Source organism: Molothrus ater, chromosome 5, assembly GCF_012460135.2.
Source record: "Molothrus ater isolate BHLD 08-10-18 breed brown headed cowbird chromosome 5, BPBGC_Mater_1.1, whole genome shotgun sequence".
Lineage (NCBI taxonomy): Eukaryota > Metazoa > Chordata > Aves > Passeriformes > Icteridae > Molothrus > Molothrus ater.
Window position 1 is genome coordinate 59,590,168 of NC_050482.2, and position 24,566 is coordinate 59,614,733.

The following is a 24,566-nucleotide window of genomic DNA, read 5'->3' on the forward strand; positions in this document are numbered from 1 at the left end:
GTTCTATAGGTGTCATTCCCTGTTTTTCCTTCTCTAAGCCAGCTGGACAGTGAGTTTAAAGCAGAACCATTGGCTTTGACTAGTGCTCAGCTGGAGATTTCTGTCACAGACCCGGAGAAAGCTTCCTGTGCATTTGCATCTGCCCCTCTGCTGATCCTCGGTATTGTCTTTCACGAAGCCCTGCTTAGGTCTTGTTTGCTGTGGTGTTTGGTGTAGGATGACGCCAGCATTCCCATCCCGGCCCTCGATAGGGTGTTGTGCCCGTGCTTTGCCATCAGGAGGAGCTGGAGGAGCGGCTGCCTTGGCTGTGCCTTCGGGCACTCGCGTGGAAAGCGTGAAAAACATTCCGGGTCCGGGAGTCGCAGTGTGGGAGTGGCCCTTGTTCACCGCGTTTTGTTGTCACAGGAATTACTGTGTTATTGGCAAGAAGCTGCTCATCTAAAAGGTGTTTAATTCTACTACACAAAAAAGAGAAAGGGGAAATTCTCACTGTAATACAACGTGATGCAACAGGGAAAGAAAAGTATTAGAAGTGGCAATTTCCTGTCTTCAGAGCTGGTGGGATTTTGTATCTTATCTCTCTCTGATCCCATCTCTTTCGGGCGATTTTGATCTCATCTCTCTGATAATGTGCAGAACACATTAATGTCTGCAGCTCTTTCCCCTACAAAATGCTGAGCGTTTTTTAATGCCCTGTGCACATTTTCTAACAAAAACTTCAATTCTTTCAATTCAGCATCTATTTCTGGTTGATGTTAAAGCTCTGACAAGTATCTGAGCCCCTGTCACTGGCATAGTGGGGTGTCAGATGTATTGCAAAGGCTTAGCTACTTCAGTGGGTTGTGATCCATAGGAGAAGGTATTTTTAAATAGAAAATCCTGCCTTTAATTCCTTTAACTACTTGTTTAATCTGAGCCTGTTGTACTCCTGTGAGAATTGTGATGGTGCTCTTGCACAGTAGTGATCCAAGTAGTTTGTGCACAAATTTTTCCTGTTTGTCTTGAGCTTTCTGCTAGGAGGCCTTGAGCAGATGTGCTGAGCTGTTCATTCAGTGGTCCCTTAATTTGCACTCTGCTGTGGTGGTGGAGCTCATGGCAGTGCCTGTTTTGGTGTCTGGGAGCTGCCTTGCTCCTCCAGACTCAGAGCAGGAGTGGCAGCAAGGATTCCCTTCACCACCACAACGAAGAGGCCAGAACTGCCAGAGCTCTGCAGCTGCTGCATGGCTCCTGCTAATCTCTGCCCCTGGCTCAAGCTGGAGACAGGGGCAGAGCTAGCACAAGGTATTAGGATTAGGTGCCAGCAAGGAAAAATATTTACTCAAGAACTCTGAGTTTTCTTGCCCTTCCAGTTCTATTTAAAGTAGCTAGTACACTTCAAAGATTGCCCTGCTACAAAGAACACACACTGACTTTGAGCACACACTGGAAGCAGTGTGCTGAATGTTCAGCACAGCTTGGCAGTAGGGCAGGCCTTCCCAAATGATTCTGCATTGCCCTAGTTACAGCAAAAATAACCAGTGGCAAAGGCTTGCTGTTCATCTTGTGTCTGCTCTGCCACTCTGGGGCAAAGTTAATCTGTAACTAAGTCATTTCACTTGTGAGAAAATCCTGTGTGAAATCAGCATTCCTATAGCATCTGGTTGGTTTCAGAGTTTTTTTTTTTTATGGATAGGTATTTGTTCTGTGAGGAAATGGAATGGGAATGGTATCACCTGAGTGAAATACAGTGATTCCTTGTTTGTAACTAGGCAATGAGTGTTTTCCCACAGTGTGCCCTAGAAAATGGCATTCTGCTTTTTCTTGTCAGTGTTAGCATCTTGTGTAAACCTGATGAGGCAAACCCTGGCTGCTTGCATCAACCAGGATATTTAGAAGCGTTTGACCTTAACAAGGAATTTATTTTATGTATTTATGGAGATAATTACAAAAGATAAATATGGGTGACTTCTTTTTAAAATGTCAGCATGTTCACCAAGTATTTGGAGCGTTTCTGAGCAGCTCTGAGGCAGAGCTATTCTGGTCTGCAAGGCAGCTCCATGGCACTCAGTTATTTCTGTCAGCCTGCTGTAAGGTCTAGGAAACACTCTTCTCTGCTTGTTTTTGTGGCTGGTGTGAGGAAGACACCACAGCATTGTGCCTGTGTCACACAGCAAAGACAACCTTGCTTTCAACTTTATTTCTCATTACTCTGCAGTAATTGCTCTGCTCACAGAAATAAGGAGGCTTGAAGAAGTAGGAGAAGATGCTTCAGCCAAAGAAATCAAGTCCTGCTTCACCAAAATAGCCCTCTTGTTCTCCTCCTGTGTGTTCTGTGGGTTGGGGGCACTGTGTCTGTTCCCAAACACAGCTCACACTTCAGTTCAAGGCCAGCAGTGCCTGTGCGGGCCTGGTGAAAGCCCTTGCAGAGGGACAGGAAAGCCGAATTGGAGCTTAGAGAAACCCCTGGGTACAACAGCAAGAGATTCTGGTAAAGGGAGCCTGTATTTCTGTCAGTGTACCAATTATGTGGGTTTAGTAACAGGCTGTCTGTAGGGCTGGCTATCCCACTTTTTTCATGTGTCAGAAAAGGAATGAAATGCCAGGATTGTGGGAAGAAAACTTTACTATTCTCAAGCTCACCTTCTATTTTTAACTCTGAAATTTCTGTGGTGGAAGCCTTTTTGCCAAGTAGTTGAGCATGTCTAAATGTACAAACTAAGGCTTGGTGTCTGTTTATCTTAGCAGTGGTGAGCTTCTCAGCACAGCAGTGTGATTTAAATCTCATTTACACAAGAAATTTGCTTTGTTAGTGCAAGTAAAGTCTGCACAACACACAAAGAAATAGCTTTCACAGGGTTTCTCCTGAGACATCCTCTTGTGGGGAACGTGTGCCAGTGTGTGTGAGATTTTTCTTCTGCTTGTTGCTTAGTCCCACGTAAAAAATTCAGCTCATTACCATACCTGGCCATTTAATAAAAATCTCCAGTAACAACTGTGGTTGGGAATTGGCTGCTAGTTTATTCTTTGTATTCTTAGACCTGAAATTTGTGTCCTGCACTCATTAAGAGGAGCTGAATTTGTTGAAGAAATCTCTAGCTGTGGCTGTTTTCTGTTGCTTTCAAGGGCTAAGATTTTTAAGGGTAGCTGCTCACAAACCTGGCAGTTTTCATTCTGTGGGCTCTGTTGCTGTTTGCTCTTTTCTTGCTGGTTGGTTTCTCAAACTGATTTGAACAGAGTGGCTGTAGAAAAAGGATGGTTATCTTGATCCTGGTTGTCACAAGTCAGAAAAATGTCACCTGTAAATATTTAATGAACCTTTGTGCAGCTGACCTGATGGAGAACTGAGTAATGATGTGGTTGCAGGAATTGTGGCTTCTGTAACCCGGATCTGCAAGGAGAGCACCTTTCCTTTGCCAGGCTTTGTATTGTTCCTTGCTTTGTTCTTTGATGTTTTAAGTGGTGTTTGTTTGGAGCTCTGCCTTAGCAGCCTCCTCTTTCTTAGCTGGTTTGGTTTTCTGTGCGTGTTTTCTGTGTGGGCTTTTTGCTCCTTGTAGAAAGGGAGGAGAATTCTCAGTATAAACAAAAGCTGAGCTCTTCTCTTTCCTATATGTGCAGACAATAACTCCCCACCCTTTTAAGTTCTTGTAGAATTTTGGTCAATTTTTGCACTCTCCCCCCTTGTGCTGCAGGGTGAGTTCAAACCCAGTTAAGAAGAGTGGGGTGAGGAAAGGGTCTTACACAAAAAAGTAAAACAAAAATGCTCTCAGAGTTACATGAGTTGGAACTTAATAATACTGTTACAACTGTTCTAAGAGAAAAGTAATGAAGCATGGAGAAACAGCCTTGATTTTTGCAGGCTGGTAACTATTGAAGTCCACCATTCAAATCCTCCAGGGACTATGGGATAAAGTTAGGGTAGCTGTGTCTGTATCATGTTCTTGTAGGTTTTAAGGTGCTTTCGCCAGTGCCTGATTGCTGGTGTAGTGTCAGTCTGTGGGCAGCAACATGTGACACATTGTGTTGTATCAGCACACTGAATAATTAATATTCTCTGGAAAGGATTACTTTCCTCCACTTTTGTCTCTTCCTTCTTGGTGCCCTGTATGTGCTGCCAGCCTCCAGCAGAACCTTGCTATTTCAGATTTCCTTTCCCACGAAGAACTGGTGCTGCAGCACAAACACATCAGTGTGGTCTCTGTGCTGTTGGCTGCCACCATGCAAAGCAAACTGGTCACATTTCCTTACACAGTCTTGGGTCATTGTTTCAGAGACGTTGAAGCTCAAAACTTACATGTAGCCTTGAAGACTAATTTTAATAATGTGTCAGTGATTGGGCAGGATGCCTGTTTACCAATATTCTGTTTTATATTTTATATTATAGCCCCTGAAATGGATAGTTTTGTGTGTCAAAATATTTCAGTGGCCAAAGAAGTCTTCCAGCACACTTATGAATTCTCAGCAGCACTGTGTCTCACAGCAGCAGCTGTGCCTCAGTACCAGTGATAAAGAGAGAGCCCCTGGGGAAGAGCAGAGGGGAGAGGGACACAGCTTTACATGGTGCAGGAAGAGTGGAAACCACTGGGAAAAGCAGTGTGGTGTTTACCCAGGGTGCCTCAGTTTGTGTGAGTGATTTACCCAAGAGGGAAGGACAGAAGTGTGTGCCTGTGCAACTTCTTCCTTAAATAAATACTTCTGCCTGAGAAATGTGTTTGGGTGAGAAAATTCAGCCCAGTACTCAAACACCAGTCCTTGGGAGCCCCTTGTTCTCATCATGCTCAGCAAAGGAAGCTGCACTCACCCAGTCAGGACCACCTTCTTCTAAGGTGGCCTTTGTTCTGTTGGTTTACAAGGCAAACACAAGTCTAAAAGTCCCTTTAGACTTCTCATATGGGCAAAACAGTCATTGAGTGCCCCAGCCCCCAGAAATTATCTAGTCATAGAAGTGATTTTAGAAGGTGCTAATGTCAGCCAGCAGGGTGATGTAGAGCCTTTTGCTAAAGGGATTATCACAAGGCCTCAAAAGCTTTGAAAGGAAGAACACATCCAATGAAAACACGGAGGCTCCTGGATCAGGAACTGACCTTTACGAATTTCACAATCTGCATCTCTGGACTGGCACAATGGAATTGCTTTGATAACAGTGCCTGGCAGTACAAACAAGAGGTTTGTACCTCTGCTTGGGCTTGCCAAAGTGGAAGGTTGCAATTCAGGTACTGGTAATTTGGCTTTTCTTTGCTGCTGAAGGCCAATATCAGACTGACTTCTTTCACAATAATGAACTTAAAATAACTAATTTTTGCAGGAGATCTTACATAATGTAACTTCTGTTACACTTTTTTTTCCCTAATCAAACTCCAGCAGTTTAATAAACTATAAAGCAATGAAGGTGGTGGAGTCACCATAATTTTCCCTATTTTTGTTGCTGTTGTGCCTATTAAGTGCTGGGCAATCCTTCTGGCTTTGTTTTCCTCAGAGGGTTAGTCTGGGCTCTGCAGAGTGAGGCCTGGATGAGGTGCTGGCTCTGTGAGTGGGTGGAAGTGGCTGCCACAGAGGTGATGTCTCAGGGGAGCTCTAGGAGAGAGGGAACACGCCAGGAATTGCAGTACTGTTCCTGCATAAGGCAGCTTGGCAATGTCCATTGGCGCTGAGCTGAGCCCTCAGCACTCGGCCGTGCCTGAGCTCAGACAAGCCCTGAGCAATGCCCAGCTTTTTGAACCCGAAACATTTGGCAACTTGTCACTTTTTAAGAACAATGGACAGTCAGTCTTGCCCCGGCCTGGCAGCAACACAAGTCTCAAAACACCATCATTTCCCGTTGCCTGGGATTATTTTTGCCGCCAGTTGATGAACGCTCTGGGCCCGATCTGAGGCAGGCACCAGCGGCCTCGGTGCGGCTGCCCCGAGCGGTGAAGTTGTGGTTTTCAGAAGGTGCGTTCTGACCTGTCCTCACTGAACAGGCACCCCCGTCCCCGCTGCCCCCTCCCGTCCCGTCCCGTCCCGTTCCCTCAGTCCGGGCCCCTCTGTCCCGGGGCCACCGCGGGTCCCTCCCTGAGGGCGGCCCGGCGCGGGGCGGGGCGGGGCGGCGCGCGCCGGCCGCAGTCTTGTCGCTGCCCCATTGGTCGCTGCTCCCGCCGCTCCGCCGCGCCATTGGCCGCGCGCGCCACGCCTACGTTCGCGGCCGCGGCCTCTCGGGGTCTGCGCGCCCATTGGCCAGCGCCCCGCTCCTCTCGCTCCCGATTGGCCGGCGGGGCGGCGGGGGCGTGGCGGGGGTGACCCGCCCGGCCACGCCCGCGCGCGGCCGCCGGCGGAGGGGACGCGCCGGGGCGGGGGCGAGCGCGCGGCTCCGCGGCCCGGGGCAGCGGCGGGGGCAGCGTCCGGCGGCGGGGCGGCGGACGGACCGACCGACCGACAGACAGACAGACAGACCGACGGTCCGGCGCGGGTGCCTGCGGCCGCCATGGAGGTGTGCGAGAGCGGCGGGGAGCAGCCGCCGCTGCTGCACTGGGACCGCAAGCTGAGCGAGCTGTGCGAGCCCGCAGACCCCGAGACGCTGCTGAGCCGTACGGTGAGGAGCGGCGGGGGCGGGCGGCGGCCCCGGAGGCCGGGGGTGGGGTGGTTGGGCCGCGTTCCGGCGGCCGTGGCGGGATTCCTCGGGCTCCCCGTGTGTGCCCGGCGGGCCCCAGGGTCGGCACCGAGCGGGTCTGGCCAACAGGTGCTCCCCGCGCCCCTCGCCGTGACTGCACCCCCGAGGCCGGGCTGTCCTCGGGCAGGCCTTGGGGTCCCCTGTGCGTCGGGGGGGGAGGGTCTCAGCTCCCTCTCCTCCGAGCCTGGCTCCCGGTAACCGGGGTCCCGCGGCCCCCGCTCCGTCCGGCGCCGCTTCCCCCGCCCGGCCGGGGCTCCCTCGGCGTTGCCGCTTCTCCCGGGCGGCCGCTCAGGAGTCGCCGGCCGTGTCTTCTTCTTAAGGACCGGACTGTCCCGGCTCCATCCCGCTCCCCAAGCGCAGGAAGGAAGTGAAACAAGTTTCGATGTTTTTGTTGTTTGTTTTTTGGCTGGAATCCCCATATTTTGGCTTGCGTAAAACGCATAGCTAGGACAGTTCCGAGGAAATGGGTCTGTTGGCTCGCTGTTACTCAGGAGGGAGGCTTCTCGCAAGCACAGCGATTTAAAACCTCTGCAAAGCCCCGTCGGTGTAAATCCCGAGTGGAAGTGTGCCGGAGCACCTCGGGACAGCGGCGTGGAATTCTCCCCCACACGCTCGGTGTGGCTGTCGGGCACGTGCTGGGATGGAGATCCAGAGGGACGCGGAGGTGGCGACATCCACGCGGGATGTGGCAGTGCCCCGGGGCTGGCGCCCCAGGACGGGCTCCGCGTCTCTTCCTTGCACCCTGCAGGAGGGTGATGTGCAAATGCAGCCCCGAGCGAGGCGCCCGGCTCTCCGTGGGAGCAGCGGGGATCCCGCAGCACTGCCCCCGTGCTGATCTTGGCGTTGGTCTTGTAAGGCAAACAAGGAAAACCTTATTTGTGGTGCGTGGTAGTGTGATCCGGGATCGTGTCCGTCACAAGCTCCAAGCCTGGTCCCAGCAGGAAGCGAGCCTGCTGCACGCCTGACGGGTCTTTAAACAGTGTTTGGCTTCTTTGTCTTTGAAAGTCTTGGGCTTTCTTGCGCAATGTGTGTCTTCTGATAGATCCGGGGAAAGGCAATCCTGTCATGGTGGCTTGGGCTTTTAAAAGCCAGCAGGAGCACTTAGCAATGGAAAGCTCTTCCTTCAAACAGCTGTTTTCTTGTGGCTTTTTTTCTTTATCAACAAGAATGTTGTGAATGAAATGAGAGGCTCTTTGGAGAGGGTTCCCCTTCAGATTTTATGGTTGTGCTGGCATACTTCCTCTTGCTCTGTTTGGATCCTTGTGATGAGGATGGAGTTGCCACTCTTAACTTTTGTTTTCTTACTCATGTTCTCATGTCTTCTTTAATTAGTGCTTTGAAGGAGATCTTACACTTGGGCTAGAAACTGTAGCTGCAGTGACATGTATATGTCTTTTCTGCCCTATTTCAAGGAGCCTGAGAATTAAGTGTGTCTTGATAAAGAAAACATCCTGTTTGTCTGGTGGATGGAAATAGGATGCTTTTCCCTTTTCTGTTTTCAAGTTTTATTGGGGATTTTCAGCTTGGAATGCTATGATGGTGAGCATTTTTTAAGGGACAGTGTGTAGCTGGATCTGCAAAATATTGGGCTGTGATGACTTTTGTTGGGAGGAACACTGACATTGATTTGTTTGTGTTTGCTGTCTTGCTGATTGGGTCTTTTTAGAAGTTTAAGATTTCTTTAGAGACCCTCTTGAAGCCAAATAAAAAGCATTAAATCAATTTCTCTTTTTGGTTGTTCTTGGAATTCTTCTGAAAAAAGTTTCAGAAAAAAATGCCCAACTAAATGCTATAAAGTAGGTTTAGTGAGGTATTGCAATCTTTAAAGAAGAGAGGAATGTTTATGAAATTGACATTCTTTAGAGTGAAAAATTTCTTTTGTGAATGTGCTCTGCCATGTGGAGGAGAATACCATGCTTAATACCATAAAACACAAGGTTTCTATTTACCTCTGGCCAAAACTTCACAGAATCATTTGAAAAACCCAAAACAAACAAACAAGCTCTCTGGATGAAACATCTGTTCTTCTCCTGGGCTGTGCTTTCCTTCTGGGAGGACTGGTTTGACCCCGTTATTCTGCTGTTTGCAAACTTACTGCAGGGTTTTTCTGGAAAGATTGGGATGATGAGGAGACCCTTCCCGTGCCCCCTGTGCAGGAGTGCCCACGCCCTGTGCTGGCTGTCACCATCACAGCCAAGGAACAAGGGTCCTACAGCATCTTCTGCTCCTCACACACTCCTCAGGTGCCCCTTAGCTGGATGTGCAGGTCTGCATCCAAGAAAACTTGGGAAAAGCCTCTGGGACAGTCAGGGCAGCCCTGGGAGCACAAGCTGGACTGGCAGGGGCAGGAGGGAGAAGATGATGATTGAGGGGAGAGCTCACCAGCAGGAAGAAGGGTCAGTGTCATTCCACCTGCGTGTACGGACTGGTGAGGGTGAGAATTTTGTGCCAACTGCTTTTTGTGTGTTTTGAGTTGAAATTTAACCTTTCTATGACCAAAAAGGCTGCCCCTGGCTCTTGTTGATTTGACACTAGCAGACAAGTGTGAAAGTATGCATACACTTAAAAATTGACCTCTATTTTAAACTGTTCCAGCCTGCCTTAATTACCAGGGCTGAAATCCAACCTCCTGGGGATTTACATTTCTCTTTAAGAGCTGATGATTTCACCAGTGCCTGGAGCTGTGTGAGGAGCCCTTCCCTCACCCCACTGGTGCTGTCAGTGATACCATCAGCTGTACCTGGAGAAAGTGGGGCCTCGAGGAGCTCAGCTCTGCTATTGGCAGGCAGCAGTCCTGGAGGTTAAAGTCTCATTAAAGTCCTCACCTGCATGGCAGATAGCTTTATAGCAGTTATTTTTCCAGAGTGGTTTCCCATGGAAGCGAAGGCTGAAAGGTTTCCCAGAGGCGTGTTCATGGTATGTGTCACGTGTCTGCATTATATAATCAATCTTCAGCTGTGCTGTAGCTTGTTGTGACTCTGTTGGTAGTACCATGTGCTGGCACTGTGCAAGGCAGTGTTGTTATTATTATTAGTGTTATTATTGTTAGTTTGTGCTTTTTTGGTGGTTGAACAGAAGAGAAACACAACACCTGCCACAGTCCAAGGGGAGCAGAAGTGTGGCAAAACCTCCAGCTTCTTGCTGCTGCTGTTACTTTCCATAACACACAGGTGGGCCTGAAGTGTGAGAGCTCTGCTGGAGGCCCTGGGGCTCCACTGGAACTGGTCTGTGGTTGGACATGGCCCAGCTGGGACCCCGTCTTCTCTGACAAGTGCCACATCTGATGTAGGTGGATAAGTCTGACAAACACGCCATGAAATGCCAGCTACCTGTCCCATGGCTGGATGGGGGCTGAAAGGCAGGTGGTTCTTGGACATTTTTATTTCCCCCCCCCCCCCATTTTCATGGCTCTTTTAACCCATGGGATGCCGCTTCCAGATGGTAGCAAATGCAGCAGAATGCAAGCATGGATGTGATCATGGCATGGCACATGTAGAACTGCAGCTGCCCTGCAGGTATGGGGGACAGCAGCTGGCTCACGTATTTAGGACTAAATTCCTAGATGTCATGTCCTGGTTGTTTGGATGAGTGGTTAACTGGAAAGTAACTTCAAGTGCCAAGTAGCCCAAATGGGTTATTTGTTAAAGAGCCTGCCTATTGCACTTGGAACTCATGAAAGCATTGAAATTAGTGAGATGTCACACTGCATTGAAATTGGTGAGATGTCACATTGCTGCTGCTGTTGCCTGGGTGGTGTCTGAGCCCTGTGATCCTGTTTCCATGTCACTGGGGATGCTGTGGGCAGCTCAGCCCTGGCTCAGGGGTGCACTGTGGGTTGGAATGAGAGGAGGAGGCTTCCCAGGCTGCAGCTAGCAAGTTTCTGTCTCCCTGTGAAAGCAAAGCCAAAGGTGAAGGTTAATGGTCAGGGTTGTGATTGTCATCTAAGATGAGCTGGGGAAACTCTGAGCTGGCCTTTCCTCTCCATCACAAACCTCTGAACCTCAGCGGAGCCCGCCTGGTGACTCATTTCCTCTGCCACAGAAACGATGGTTGCTGCTGCTTTGTGTGTCTAATGACTTCTGCAGGAAAGCTGCTTCTGGATGAGCTGCCAGGGAGTGCCTCGAGCTTTTGGAGCAGGGCAGTCGTTATTTTAATGGATGGCAGGGCTTGATTTTTACAGTCTGTGTGTATTTAATTGAAAGCTGTGGTTGCTGCAGCGGGTGTGGATGTGGAGCTGGCTGTATCTTATTGTGTGGTGGCTGCATGTAGCTCTCTGGTGTCAGTATAGTTGGATCCAATTTCTCTTTCATTTGGGTAGGGGGAGAACTACTTCATTTATTTGCACGTGGGGTTTGGTCTGTTGCCCACAAACCATAAAGCTGAAATCCCTCATTCTTTCTTCTCTATACACCTGCAGCTGGCTTTATGTAAAATATTTGTACAGTCAGTACTTGGAAAGATTTTTCCAAAATTGCAGTGAGGAGGGGAAATGAGAAAGTGAGATTTTTAAATAGTTGTATACAGAGCTCATACAAAGCAGTAGTGTTAAATTTTGTCAATGACTTTCCATATCAATAAAAAAGTCAACATCACAACTGCTGAACAGCAAAATTAGTTGTACATGGTGCCTTGCACTGAAAACCATTTCTCCTCGTTTTCTTCCCTGATTTAAATAAGAAAACTATTCCAGTTTGCCAAGAGACATGTCACTTACTTGTAATGGGTCTAACTGATCTACAGTTCCTCTAAAAGCTGAGATAAACACAAGTAGGAGACCCTGAAACTTAACCCTGCTGTTTTCTGACAGTTAAAATTAGAAAAATGGGGGTATTGAGTTGCTGGCTGTAACCGTATAGTGAAGTGCTTGATCTGCAGTGAAGACAGGAGCTGGAAAAAATGTCAGTCTGTCCTGGGACCAACTTTGAAGCGTGGTAGATAGGAATGAGCCAGCATAATGTACAAACCCACTATTTATTCCTTTTCCTAATGGACGTGACTGCTGTGCACTGTGCTGTGTAAATGTTTCCTTTGGAAAGGCAGTCCTTACACATGGAGCAGGTTGTGCACGATAGCAGGGCTAAAGGAATTTCACTTATGGTGTTACCAGACAGGGCTTTCCTGTGTCTGGAGTTGTTCAGCTTATCTACAGGGCTGGTGGGAACTTGTGCTCTTTGCAGGTCTTTGTTTGCAATGTGAAGAGCCCCTTCTTAGCTAGGGCTAAGTGAGTTTCCCCTCTCATGGGATGGGGACTAGTTTTTTATTAAAGCAGTCTCGCTTTTTTAGGATTATCTGTGTCTGTAGAAGAGGCCAGTGTGTGTGCTGTGCCTTGCTGGCTACTCCTCCCTCCAAAGAGCTGGGACCTCTGTGTCATTGTGAGCTCATTTTCTCTTGGTCCCTCAGCTCACAAGGTCCCTCTGAGGTACTTGGTTGTTGCTTTGAAGACACTTTGAAAGTAGCCCCCTGTCTCTGACCAGGCAAGTTTTACTGCTGGCTTTGCACTTGCAGACAGGTGCTGCATTTTTGTGCTTTTTTGTATCCAAATGTTGGTTATCAGGCCTTGCTGTCCCTACTGCTGTCTGCAGACCTTCCTCCCTGCATTCCCAAAAGCTGTTTTCCAGTCTCTTCATAATACTTGGTTTAAACATCCATCATCTCTGTCTTTGGCTGCTTCTCTCACTTCTGGAGAGGGATCATTTTGTGAGTGAGATTAGCAATTACTGATAGGTGAAACTGCTGTCAGACACAGAGTGTCTGGCCTGGCTCTGTGGCATTTGTCACAGGCTGTCTTGGCTGCCAACCTGAGCCCCTTTAACTCCTCTGATTCCCTAGAGCATCTTGCCCTTTTTCCAAGAGAAATAGGTTCCTGGTGGGTCCCTGAGGGGTGCTCTAACAGCAGAGCTCTTAGTCTGTGTTTTCAGGAGGGCACATTCTTTTGTGCTGTTGCTTCCTATTCATCTCTCTCTGAATCATGGAGATGCCTTCTGGCTGTGTTTTTTTGTGGGTGACAAGAACTGACAGTGCAGTTCTGCACCTGGATGTAACCACAGGCTGTTGTGGCAGCTGCCTGCGAGCTCATCCAGTTTTGAAATGACTTTTTTTGCCAGAAATTAGCTTTCAGGTTGATCAGTTCCCTGACACAGCTTGCCCTGTAGCAGCCCAGGTACTGATGCTGATGTGAAAGGGCAGGTAGGAATATTTGGCTGGGGAAGGGGTAGTGGAACTGCATTTTGAGCTAAAGGAATGTGCAGTGGGAATAGTCAGAGTAGATTTATGAGTTCTTAGATGCTTAGATGCAAGCCTGATGTGCATGTGTGTATTTATTTGATACCAGCAGACTCTGATTTGGATGTCACTGGAAAGAACAGGGTTTGCCTGGAAGAAGTATTTGTTCAAGGGTCAGTAGGAAAAAGGCTTGTTTGAGAAGGATGTGGGTATGTAGCAGAAAAACAGACAGACCTGATTTTCAGGGAAGCACTGATGTTGGATTGGTCCATGGCCCCACCACCCCTCCATGATGTCAAGTCCTGGTGAAAAGTGGAGGCTGCCTTCGATGCTAAATTATTTTTCTTTCATAAAAGCAAAAGGAATGGCATGCAAAGAATAAGCTTGGCTTAGGGCCACAATTTTTCTGGCAAATATGTTGCCCTTTCACCTCTCTGAAGTGAGTAATAGGCAGTAGAGAAGACAGGTGAAAAAGGAAAATGGTGGGGTTTAACAAGGCATAGCTGAGGTGCACATCCAGTCTGAGATGCTGAGCTTTTCAGAGCAGGGACTTTCTCCTCATTTCTCTGCCTGTGAGCTGTCAGACACAGATCACAACTGCAGAAAAGAAAGTCACTGGATTGAGTGGAGTGCTAAATGTGTGCAGGAAGGATATACATACTCTACCAAGTAATGAGCATTCCCTCTCCTGAGGGTGAGTAGGGAAGCAGAGAAGGCAATGTGGGAAAATAAAGTATGGTTAAATGGGATAGACCTTAATTGCTAGAGCTGTCCCCACAGGTGCCATCCATCCAAATGTGGAGCTGAATACTGCCAGTGACCTCTCTGTGTCTTGGAAACTATGACCTTCTATTTTTTTTGCCATCTGCTGCTAACTGGCTTTCAATCTTCTGTATGTGATCTGGCTCTGCCGTGGCGACAGGCAAAAATCTAATGGAAAAACGTGACACCCACTTCATCTCTCTCCTCTCTGCCAAAGAAAAACATTTCTCTGCAGCTGTGCTGGGGCTGGCTTTGTCCTTTCATGCAATCTGTCAGTCATATGGGGTGAGAAATAGACACCAGGCTGCTCTAATAATGCCTTAGGGAGCTTTGGGTGTTTTAGGGAGCTCCAGGCCTCCTTCCTTGCCAGATTGGATGTGTCCTGAGCAGCAATGCAGGGCACAAATTGCTGGAAGCTCCTCTCTCTGTAGTGTAGGGGCAAGGAGCAATATTCCTGAGGAGCTTTAGTGGCTCACCTGGGGCTGGGCTCACTGCACTCCTGCAGCTCTGCTGTGGTGAGCCCAGGCTGTTTGGTGACCCTGCAGCACTCTTGCTGCAGCTGAAGTTGCCTGCAGAGCTAAGGAGTGTGCTTTTTTGGGTGAGATGGGCTGATCTCCAGGAGACACGAGGAAAGCCATTTGCCCTTGTTCTGCACTAAGGATGTTGAGCGCTGCCCCTGATTTTGGATGTGAGCAGAGTCCTCAGCTGTGGCAAAATTCTTTGCAGCACATGGTGACTTGTGAAGCAAGAGAAGCATCTTTCAGTTGCTGTGCTTAGGAGTACCTGGTTTAATTTCTCTTCTCCAAAGTTTGGATGCTGTGATGGGAAGGTCTGTAGAAAAGAGTGGAAAAAGAGTCAGGCTCTTTACACCACAGCATGGCAGGAGGGTGAGAGGAAATGGACACCAGCAGAAGTGAGAGAGGTTCAGACTGGTAAGGAAAAAGGGCTTCACAGTGAGGATAATTGAGCACTGGAGAGAGAGCTGCCCAGGGAGACTGCACCACCTCCTTCCTTGGAAGTTTTTAAGACCTGACTGACTGAGCCCTGAGTAAGCTGGTCTTAGCTTAGTGTTGTCCCTGTTTGGGTAGAAGGCTGGGCTAGAGATGACTTGAGCCCCGTTCCAGCTGGACCTGTGCTGTGGTTCCTTTTACAGCAGTCTGGTCTCAAGGCACTGACCTGTTCAGATGGAGACAAGGCACTGCTGGGCACCAGGCTGGTTTGTTTCAAGGCTGTTTGTCTATGCTACCTCATGCCTGTGTTATTTCCTTTCTGTGAATAACCCTGAAACTGTGGGTGTGGAAAAAGACCACCTCATGGATTAGCTCATGTGAGTAGCATGGAGGAGATTTTGTAGACCTAAAACCTGAAAAATACCCAACCAAAAAAAAACCCCAAACTCCAGTCCTTGAATACCAAGCAGATCTCTGTTCCTTCAGCCCTGCAGCAAATTCTGTCCACAAGAGAATGCTTATTCCAAGGCTGCTTTTTTTTTTTTTTTTTTTTTCTCCAGTCTTAGGAAAAAAATAGGTTCTTTTGTTGGTTTCTGTAATCCACCTGCAATGTTTTGGTTTTGTGGGGGTTATCTGAAGACATGTGTGTTCTCATTTATGGAGCCTCTGGTCCCCACAGGAGAGATTTGTGTACATGTAGAAGCAAAACTCAGGAGCGGCAGAGAACTGATCTTCTGTCCTGGATTTTCTCACCAGTGCTGGAGCAGTGATGGCAGGGTTTCCTTAGAAAGCCTGGGGTGTTACAGACACAGTGATGCCTTCAGGAGGGGCCGAGACTAAGAACTTAGAACTAAGGCTCTAGTATTTCCTGCAGCCAGACACCTGGCTTTCTGGGATCTGTCCTGGCTAGAAAAGGATGAAGACTGAAGGAAAATATGATGTCTGAACTCTCCACTTTCATAACTGCTCATATGAGGCAGCGGCTGACTTTCTGCAAAACATCTGTCTTTCTCATCATGGGTGTGACTGGCCTCGTCATCAGCACTGATGGTGTGTCTTGTTGGAGCTCCTTGGTGCTGCAGCTCCCTTCCCTCCTCCTCTGTGCCTCCCCCCTGCACTGCTGGCTGTGTGACTCAGGCCTGGCAGTGGTGTGGGCTTTCAGGCAGGCTGGTAAGATGTATTTGTTAGAAAAAGGGCATAAAGCAGAAGGGTTCTTTTTAGAAAAAGAAAAGCAAAGCAAACTGGCACTGCCTACATATGGCTCTAATGCCTTGCGTGCTCCCTGGTGAAATGCCACAGGGACTGAGGGCCCTCTGGGGATGTCCATTATGGCTGGCTGTGAGCCATCTGCCCTTCCTCTCACTGGGAAGCATTTCCCCTTGCCTCTCCAGATGGAGAGAGTGCCATCCACATGATTCAGTGCCTGCTTGCCTGGCTGACCCCTTCCCTTATGGTACTCCTGCAGGGAGGCTCACTGGGAGGGGGCAGGAGCTGGCAGCTGCCAGGGGGCTCCAGATGTGGGTGGGTGTGGCTGCAGGGGGCTCCAGATGTGCATGGGTGCAGCTGCAGGGGGCTCCAGATGTGGATGGGTGCTGCTCCCTGGGGATCTGCAGCTCTCTCTGCTGGAAGGCACCACTCAGGCACGACTGCCTGCAGGAACAGGCATGGCAGGAATGAGCTTTGGCACTCACTGCTTTTAAGGCATGAGCTTTCTGGATGCAAAATTTGTCTCCTCCTCGAGCCTTAGTGCTTTTGCAGCTCTTTTTCAATTCAGCTTGTTTGCTTCTCATGGCTTTCAGGGGATGCTGTCGCTTGCCAGGAGGATTAAAAGAGAAGAAGTAGTATTTTGTACTTGCCCAGGGTGACTTGTGACTTCTCACTTGGCTGTTCTAATTCAGAGCAAAATTTCAGCTAAATTTCCATCAGAAAAGTGCTCTGGGGAGTCTGCTCTGTGACTTGGGAATGTTTCCCTATTGCCATTGCTTGTTTGTTGGGTTGTTAGAAATATGTTAGAAAAACCACAGGGAAAAGATGAACTTAATTCATGTTGCTGTTTTTTTCTCAACTACAAACACTGCCAGATCAAAATGAACACAAAAAGTGTCACTGACTTTCAAAAATGTGCAGTTAAAATCTTGATTACTTTTCTAAAAAGTTTAAAGTTTTGTGTCCAGAACATCTTTTTTTAGATTTAATGAAAAAGAACCGTGCTTGGGAGAGCTTGCTGGCAAGATTAGTTGGGGATGGGAAAAAGCCCTACTAGGTTTTAAGATGTGGTTTTAGTGCTCAAGAGGGACATGGTGTGGTGGCAGGGATGGAGCCACTGGAGCTACAAGGAAATTGTTTCAAATTCACAGGCATTTGAGGGGGAAAAGGGAGCTTGGAATTGTAAGCAAGAAACAAGAGTCTGCAGAAACTTGAGTTGCTGAAGAGGCTTCTGAAGCAGTTATTGAGTGCAGAAAGCTGTGAAGTCTGGCTGTAAAGGAGACTGGGCTGTGGTTGGGGATGGCAAATTAACTGTGCTTCTGCTGTTGTGGGGATGAAAGTGTTGAAAAGTATGGTTTGGGGAGATTCTTAAAAACCTGGCTCTTGCAGGTGTCAGTATGTCACAGTTTGGCTGAGGAGTTTTCAGTTCTTGACACCTGGATATCTGAAAGAGGCTCATTTGGGAGAATTCCAAGAACAGCTGCAAAAGTAAGGGGTTGAAGTAGCAGGTTTGTGAGAAATTATTACAAACATTAAATATGTATTGCTTTAAAGGTGGACAGGTGTTTGGAGGAGTTTGAGGAAGTGATGTGATCAGAACAGTTTATATTAAGCTAACATTACTATTCTTGAGGCATCTTTCTCAGTTTCATGTCATGTATGCAATGTCATTTTCAGTAATTGTACCAGAATAGAGTGTCTGAAAACTTTGATTTCAGCTGTGGTTCTCATAACACACAGATAATGAATATTTCTGTACTTCCAGCAGGATCCTTTCAGAGCTTTGTGCTTAGATTAAAATTATCATAAAGGGGATTAAGAATCTTAAGCTATATTATGCTGTGCCTTTTTTAAACTGCTAGTGTCCTCTGGTAGTACCTTTTCTCTTTTTGTCTGATCTAATGCTTACTAGAGAGGGGTAAAAAAGAATTGGTGTGAAGTAAAGAGAAACTGAGGATGATCAGCAAAGAATATCCAAGGGGAAAACACAATGTTGGCAAGTGTAAGGGTAGAAAGGTGCCTACCTTTCTAAATGGTGTCATGTGAAAATTCGCCACTGTCAGTAATCAGGTTACAAAATGCCTTGGAACCAGTAAATCTAGAAAAAACTGGAAATCCAGATAGGCTGGAAGGTCCCAGAGGGGAAGTTTGGCTTGTTGACATTGATTTTTGTTGGCTCATGACATTATGGGGAAATAGCTGAAAATCTTCAATTAATAGAGCAAAGGGGAGGAAATTAAAACTATGCACTGGAGATCCTGGTACCAAAGATATGTAAAAATACTTGGAATCTTTTAGTATTCCACCGTTACAGAGTGCAATAATACAGATAGGATTTAACCCTAGTAGATAGAATTTAATGGAAAGCAGATATAGTCAGACAAACCTGGTTACATTCTTTGAGATGAAAAAAAATGATAGTAAATGGAAAAATTTTGCAAGCAATTGGCTATTTATTTCATTGTATTGGCTGAAAGATTGTACCACAAAGTGTATGGAATTAAAGGACTGACTCAAAGTATTGCTAACAGAGAATTGGTGTCAGAGAATAGACTTATTGGGTTCTGCAAAAAGAACCAGACAGGAGGCTTCTCAAGGTTTTCATCCATGATCTGGAAGCAAAGTTATGTGACTAGGAACACAAAGATGTGTCTACCTATGGGACAGGTGAATACAGGTGAATTGGAAATCAAGACTTGGAATGCATAACAAAAAATGTGCTAAAAAATGCTTGACTTAAGAAAAATGCTCATTCCTCAATCTTTGAGGCACACCCATGTTCTCTTCTGGCAGCTATATTTCAACAAATTATCAGATCCTATATAAGGGTACCTTATGGAAACAGTGGATTAGAACAGGGAAGATTAGGAAGGTTTCATAGTCCTTTCTAGCTTGAAAGGCTATAAAACTTTATTGCTGGGTCTGTTGATTCTGGATACTTCAAGGCAGAACATACATCACATGCATCACAGCATTTGGTCATTTTCCTGAACTGTTGATTTCAGTGAAGTTTAAGTAAGTGCTTTAATTGCTTCAAGCTGGTTTTGAACTGCTTGTGTTTATCACGACACCTCTTGGCACATATAAAGGAGGAAAATATGCAAGGCAGATGGAGAAGGATAAGATTTCAGCTAGAAAAAAGATGTTAGTCCCAAAATACAGGGCCAACTTTATGTATGTTCCCTCTTGAAGCTGCGTACCAAAGGTGGCCTTGTATAGAGTGGGTAAAACACACGTGATTGGTGTCAGTGTGCCAGGGGTCTTCAACCCTGACAAGGCAAGGGCAGAGGAGAAGCAGAAAGCAAGGCAGTTAGGGTGAGGTATGAGGAAGGAGGGAATGTGTGAGAAGATGGGATAAATATACAGGTAAAAAAGCAAAGTTTGTAGCTTTTATTTTAAAGGTATAAGTAATGGAAGGTGGTAGTTGATATGGTACCAACTTTTACCCCAGTGTTTAACAGTGGAAGATTGTTCTTGTCCCTCTGTCTCTGTGCATCACTCTACAAGCCTGTACCTTTCTACACCATCAGCTGGAGGAAGATTAAAATCCCTTGGCTATGGCAGCCTTATCTCATTAGGGTCTGTCCAGAACTTCTGCAGCATTTTAGCAAGCCTGGAGGTCTCTGTGTGATCCAGGGTCAGTCTCCTCATAGTTTATAGGGAAATAGTCTTTAATTTTGACATGCAGATTGAAACAGGAGGAGAAGGGGTCCTGGGACATTTGGGAAGGGTGAGTAATTTTTCTCCCTTGGCATCTCTGTATTTAGGCAGCTGGCAGACAGAAGATGGTGCCTTAAACTGCTTCCATGACATGGCATAACCTTTTGTAGTGGTAATGCTGTTTTGGTTTTTCTCTGGAATATGCTAGAAGCAAAAATATTTTGTTCCAGTATAGTGTGGACAGCAGATGTGGTTTGAAAGTGTCCAGAAGCTGTACTGGAAACACAGCAATGACCAGGAGAGTGCACATCATCTCTAAAGCAGTGTTGCTTCTCCTTGTGGCATGAAGTCCCAGTGTGCCTGTGGTGTGTGGGGAAATGCTGCTGCACTCGTGGAGTGGCCCCTTCCTGACCTGCTCAGCATGGAGTGCCTCCTGGAGAATGTCTGGCAAGGAATGAAGCTCCTCAGCCTGATGATCCTGTCAGGCTGGTCAGGCTCCACCAGGAGAGGCTGAAGCTACGTGCTGCTGGGAGTCACCTCCAGAGCCTGTCTGGGGATGGAGTAAATGAGCAATGCTGGTCGTTCAGCACCACTTAATTTGTGGGGCAAGTTCTCCTCCTGTGACCACCTTCATCATTCTGCTGTGCAAAGGTGACCTGTGGCAGTGGAGCCACAGGACAGGACATGCCTGGCTTTTCAGAGTCCTGCCAGAAGGCCTTTCAGGGGTCTCTCCTGACTTGCATATCCTCTCTTGGTTGAGCCCTCCTAAGGCACTTTCCAGCAGGTGTCCCAAAAATCCTCAGTTCTGCCGAGATCTCCAACAAGAGGTGTGGTGTTTGAGGCAGGCAGGCTGCATTCCATCAGTTCAGTCAAACAACAGGGAAAAATGGGAGTCAGAATTCTGTGGAGATGGGATGAAGTGAGTGAGCAAATGCCTGAGAAAACCTGGGCCAAGCAGGGGTGTGAAGAAGTGTGGAGGCAGATGGGGTGAGGAAATGTGATGAGTTGTGTGCAGCTCAGGCTGTGACATCAGAGGTCTGCACTGCGTGCCAAGGAGAGATGGCTGTGCTGGTGCTGGGAGACAGCTCTTTGACCAGCTCAGTCACTGGCAGATGCTGCACTCTGTGAGCATCTGAGGCAGTGCTGTGACAATCTGAAATGTGTCTGGGTGATGCTTTGCTTCAGAGCTCTTGCATTAAGCAGAGATATTTGACACGTCTCAGACTGGAGCTGTACTCACACAGGAGCTGATCTTCCCTCTGGACTTCGGAGGAGGGCCTGGTGTAGAAGCAGCCCTGAGGTTACACATAGCCTAGTGCTGTCTCATAGCAGCAGGGAGGAGGTTTTTTTTTTGGTCTCTAAACAGATTGTCAGGGATTTCTCTGAAGTACAAGAGCACAATTAATATAATCAGCACTTTCAGGTTCCTCACTGTGCTTATTTGCAACACAGAAACACTTAAACCCTCTTTTGTTAGCTTAGCCAGGGGCCAAGCAAGGACCAGGCTCCTTCAGCCTCCTGTATTTTCCCCTGATTTGGTGTGAGGAGTGGTGCCTGTGGTTGCATTGCTCCTTTGGGTTTGTTCTTGGAATCTCCCTGCAAGCCGGGCTGTTTCCAGTTAGTGACGCAGCGCTTCAGGGAGCGGAGCCAAGGCAAATGGGATGTTCCCCACTCAGGGAGGGAGCAGGGAGCCTTAGGACCTTATGGTCAGTGTAACTGCAGACACTACATTCAAATGCTTGAGGTCACTGGTAACTTCTCAGAGTCTCCTTTTTAGCAAATTGTCTTTGTGACCTGGTTCCTTTATATCCTCGTGTTCCTTTGAAAACCAAACAGGAAAATAAGGTTGGGAGGAAGGAGGGGGTTTTTCCATCCCTCTCTGGCAGGGAGGAAAAAAAGGGTTATAAAATGTCTTTTTTTAAATAGTTTCATGTGAGGAACATCTCTGCCTCATTTAGGTGTTCTTCACTGTAGCCCAGTGCACAGTTTCTCACACCTCCCTGAGGGGCAGGCTCATATGAAAGGGCACAAGTGTAACCACAACAGGGAGTAAAAAGGGTTTCCATTATCTTACTGGGAAAGGGTATAGCCAGAGAATCTGTTGAGGGGATCCAGGGAAGGGGCAGAGAGATGTAGAAGAGCTGAGAAATGTGTGCTCTTTCAGCCATCTCCTGCCCTAGAAACCATACAGTGTAGGAGTGTGTCACTTCTGCTCCTTACCTTGCTGGTAGGTGCTGGTGGTCTTGTGGAGCTCTCACTGTAAGGTTTTTGTGTGTCTAATTCAGACCTGCCAGCTTGTGCTGAATATGTTTCAATAGGAGAACCTCTTCCCTTTCCAGATTAAGCTTTGCAGAGCTCTTCAGGGGGTTCAGACTAAGGGACAGGGCATAGACTGAACAACAGCCAGTTTGACAGAATTTGGGAGGAAAAACTAGCAAGAAGCTCTCTTTGCTTAAAACTTTAATAAAGACTACTTGGACCAGGACGAAATTTAAGAAAACAGAAACTGTAATTTCACTTAAAACAAGAGTTATCACTAGAGCAGGCTGGGTTCCTCTTATTCCATATTTCTAGTATATGCATGATGAACCTGTGACTTAGCAGCAGAATGTTTATCTGCAGGCTGTGCTTTTTTATCTTTCCCTGGCAGACATGATGCGGTTGTGTGTACTGATGCCACTGTGAGAAGCTGGGCCTGCTGGTCAGGGGCACCTCTGGGAAGTCTGGGGTGCTTGCTTTGGTCAAAGGCTGACTGATAAAGTATAGTGCAAGCTGGCTCAGCCACTTTGGTTTGGATTCTGGCTGGGCTTGGAGGGGTTTAAAGACAGGGAAAAAAAAGAAGACAAAATGTGCCCTTACCAGGAAGTGATGCAAACCTCAGAAGATCCAAATTTGATTCCCTCTTCAACAGGGGAAGGAGTGTACTCAGCCTTAGCAAGAAATTGTCATCTGTCCACTGGTGTGTTGTTTTTCTTGGAGGTGTGCAGTATTTTGGAGACAGTTTCTTGTATTTTGGGAAAAGAGTGGGAGTGCACCATCCAAAGCAGAATATATCAGAATGTGGCACTGGCACATTAGCAAAATAATGTTTAGCTAATGTAGCTTAAGTAACTTAAAGAAATTTCAGTGGAAGGTGCATGTTTTGCTTAGTTAGGATTATGCATAACCACAAGGAAGGTAAAGATCTTGCTCGTTAATGCAGTGGGATTTTGCTAGATGGAAGCATATGTGAAGAAGAAAACATGGAAGTGTGAAACATTTTGAAATCTACTCCTGAAGGCAGTGCTTAAAATGTGCCTTGATAACTCTGTAAGAATGAAATAATTCCTGTTATGAGTTTCTGATAGTTACCTGCCAGCTCTGACCCCACAGTGTTCTTGGGCAGCACGGGAAGTGCTCTGCTCAGGAATCTGAGATGTGCAGGGCTGCTCCTGGTCCTTACACTTGGCACAGGTGCTGCCTTGCACCCCAGACACAAATTTGGGATCTTGTGGGAGGGCTGGAGCACCAACAGCACTGCGGCAAGTGGCATCCCAGGCTTGTCAGGCTGTGTAAATAGGGAGGGAGGGGTTTGTACCTCTGAGTACATCTGTGGTGTGGGTGGGTACAGACTCAGCTGCGGGAGGGCGGCTGAGAGAATGTTTTACTGCTGCTGTCACAACTATATATGGAAGACCAGAAAAAAAAAAAAACAAACCCACTGCAGTGGTCAGGCCAAAAGAACTTCAGCTGAATTTTATTTTCCAATTGCTAAAGCATGGCTGGATTGTTTCTCTAGTAAGAAACAAAGTCAGGTACTTTGTGTCTGGTGGGTGGCAGATAGCCCAGAGATGAGTGGATTGCTCAGTTTGAGGCTGATCTGTTGCCATCATGAAGTACGTGGCTACCTAGAGTAATCTTTTTTGGTGGGATTTGGGAACATTACATGCCAGAAGCAGATGTTCCCTTCAGTAAGAAGGGTTGAATAGTCCTGTGTGTGTACTGTGACAAAAGTGTGCACAGGTTTTGGAGGAAGCAGCGCTGCTAGTGCCCTCCCAGAGCTTGCAGTGGCAGTCCTGTCAGTACAGCTTGCAGGATTTTGTGATTTATGGGAACTCTGACACCTCCAGCCGTTTGGTGACTCGGAGCTGGGGAGAGTAGCCTGTGAAATCTACTCGGCACTTAAATTGTGTTGTTGCAACATCGTAAGAGACAGCATGTCCTGGTCAGGATGCACTGTAGCCCCAGGCATTTCAAGATAATCCATGAGATCATAAAGATAGAGAACCACACAAACCACACATTCTTCTCTAGGAAAGAGCTGTTCACCCTGGAGATAGTACAGCTACTCAGTGCAAACTTGGACAAGATGTCCAGATCAATCTGCTTTTTTTCCTCTCCTATGACCATGGCATGACAATTTAGTGAAATTGGACTTCAAAGTGCATCGTCACTCAAAGAAATTTTGTGAAGCTTTTGATAGAGCTCAAATTGCTCATTCCATGATTTTAAGAAGAATTCCTAAAGATATCTTTTGTCTGTACCAGTTTTGGTTCTTCTTGAGGCTGAAGACAGAGAATCTCTTTCCCAGACTTATACATATGAGGATAGGTAGGTTTGCAGATCCCTTATAGGAATACTCAAGTTTTTGTTGCATTTTCAATGCCAAATGCTGCTCTAGTTGGAGGAGGTCACTTCTTGCACTACCTTATCTGGAATATAGATGCTAATATCCCTCACTGTGTTTTATGGAATAATTATAGAAAATGAAGAGTTGCCCATATTGTTGGCAAAGATTCGCTGCAAGAATATGGGGTTTACTTATTTTTTTTTTTATGGAGGTGTATTTTTCACTTCAGTGAAGTTCTGTGCACCTGACCTCAGGCAGAATGGTCTAACTGTTGCAATTAAATCACCAAATCCTGTCATTTGTAATACCTGTAAAGGGAGCAGTGCTCTGTGCAAGGCAGTGTGATTTAGATGAAGCAGCCTAAACAACCTACATCATAATGTCTCATTTTATAAAGACTTACACACACCACATGATGCAGGAAGAATGTATGATTTTTTTTTTATCATGTCACTGTAACATTCTGCATGAAAACACTGAATTATTTACATACTTCTACATTCTCTTATGTTTCCAAGAAGAAACAGTCTGTGAG

The 24,566-nt window shown here is 47.0% G+C and overlaps 1 protein-coding gene across 2 annotated transcripts in view; it reads left to right on the top strand.

Annotated features, from left to right (window-relative positions):
- Nucleotides 1-6,348: 6,348 nt before the first annotated feature.
- CREB3L2 (cAMP responsive element binding protein 3 like 2) overlaps nucleotides 6,349-24,566 on the top strand; it is a 74,414-nt gene continuing 56,196 nt past the window's right edge. The window contains exon 1 of one of the 2 annotated variants that reach the window (XM_036400703.2): nucleotides 6,349-6,544. In XM_036400703.2, coding sequence (XP_036256596.1) covers nucleotides 6,437-6,544 — 108 coding nt within the window. In that variant the 5' untranslated portion in view covers nucleotides 6,349-6,436. The remainder of the gene's footprint in view (nucleotides 6,545-24,566) is intronic. The other variant, XM_036400701.2, reaches the window with a different exon arrangement.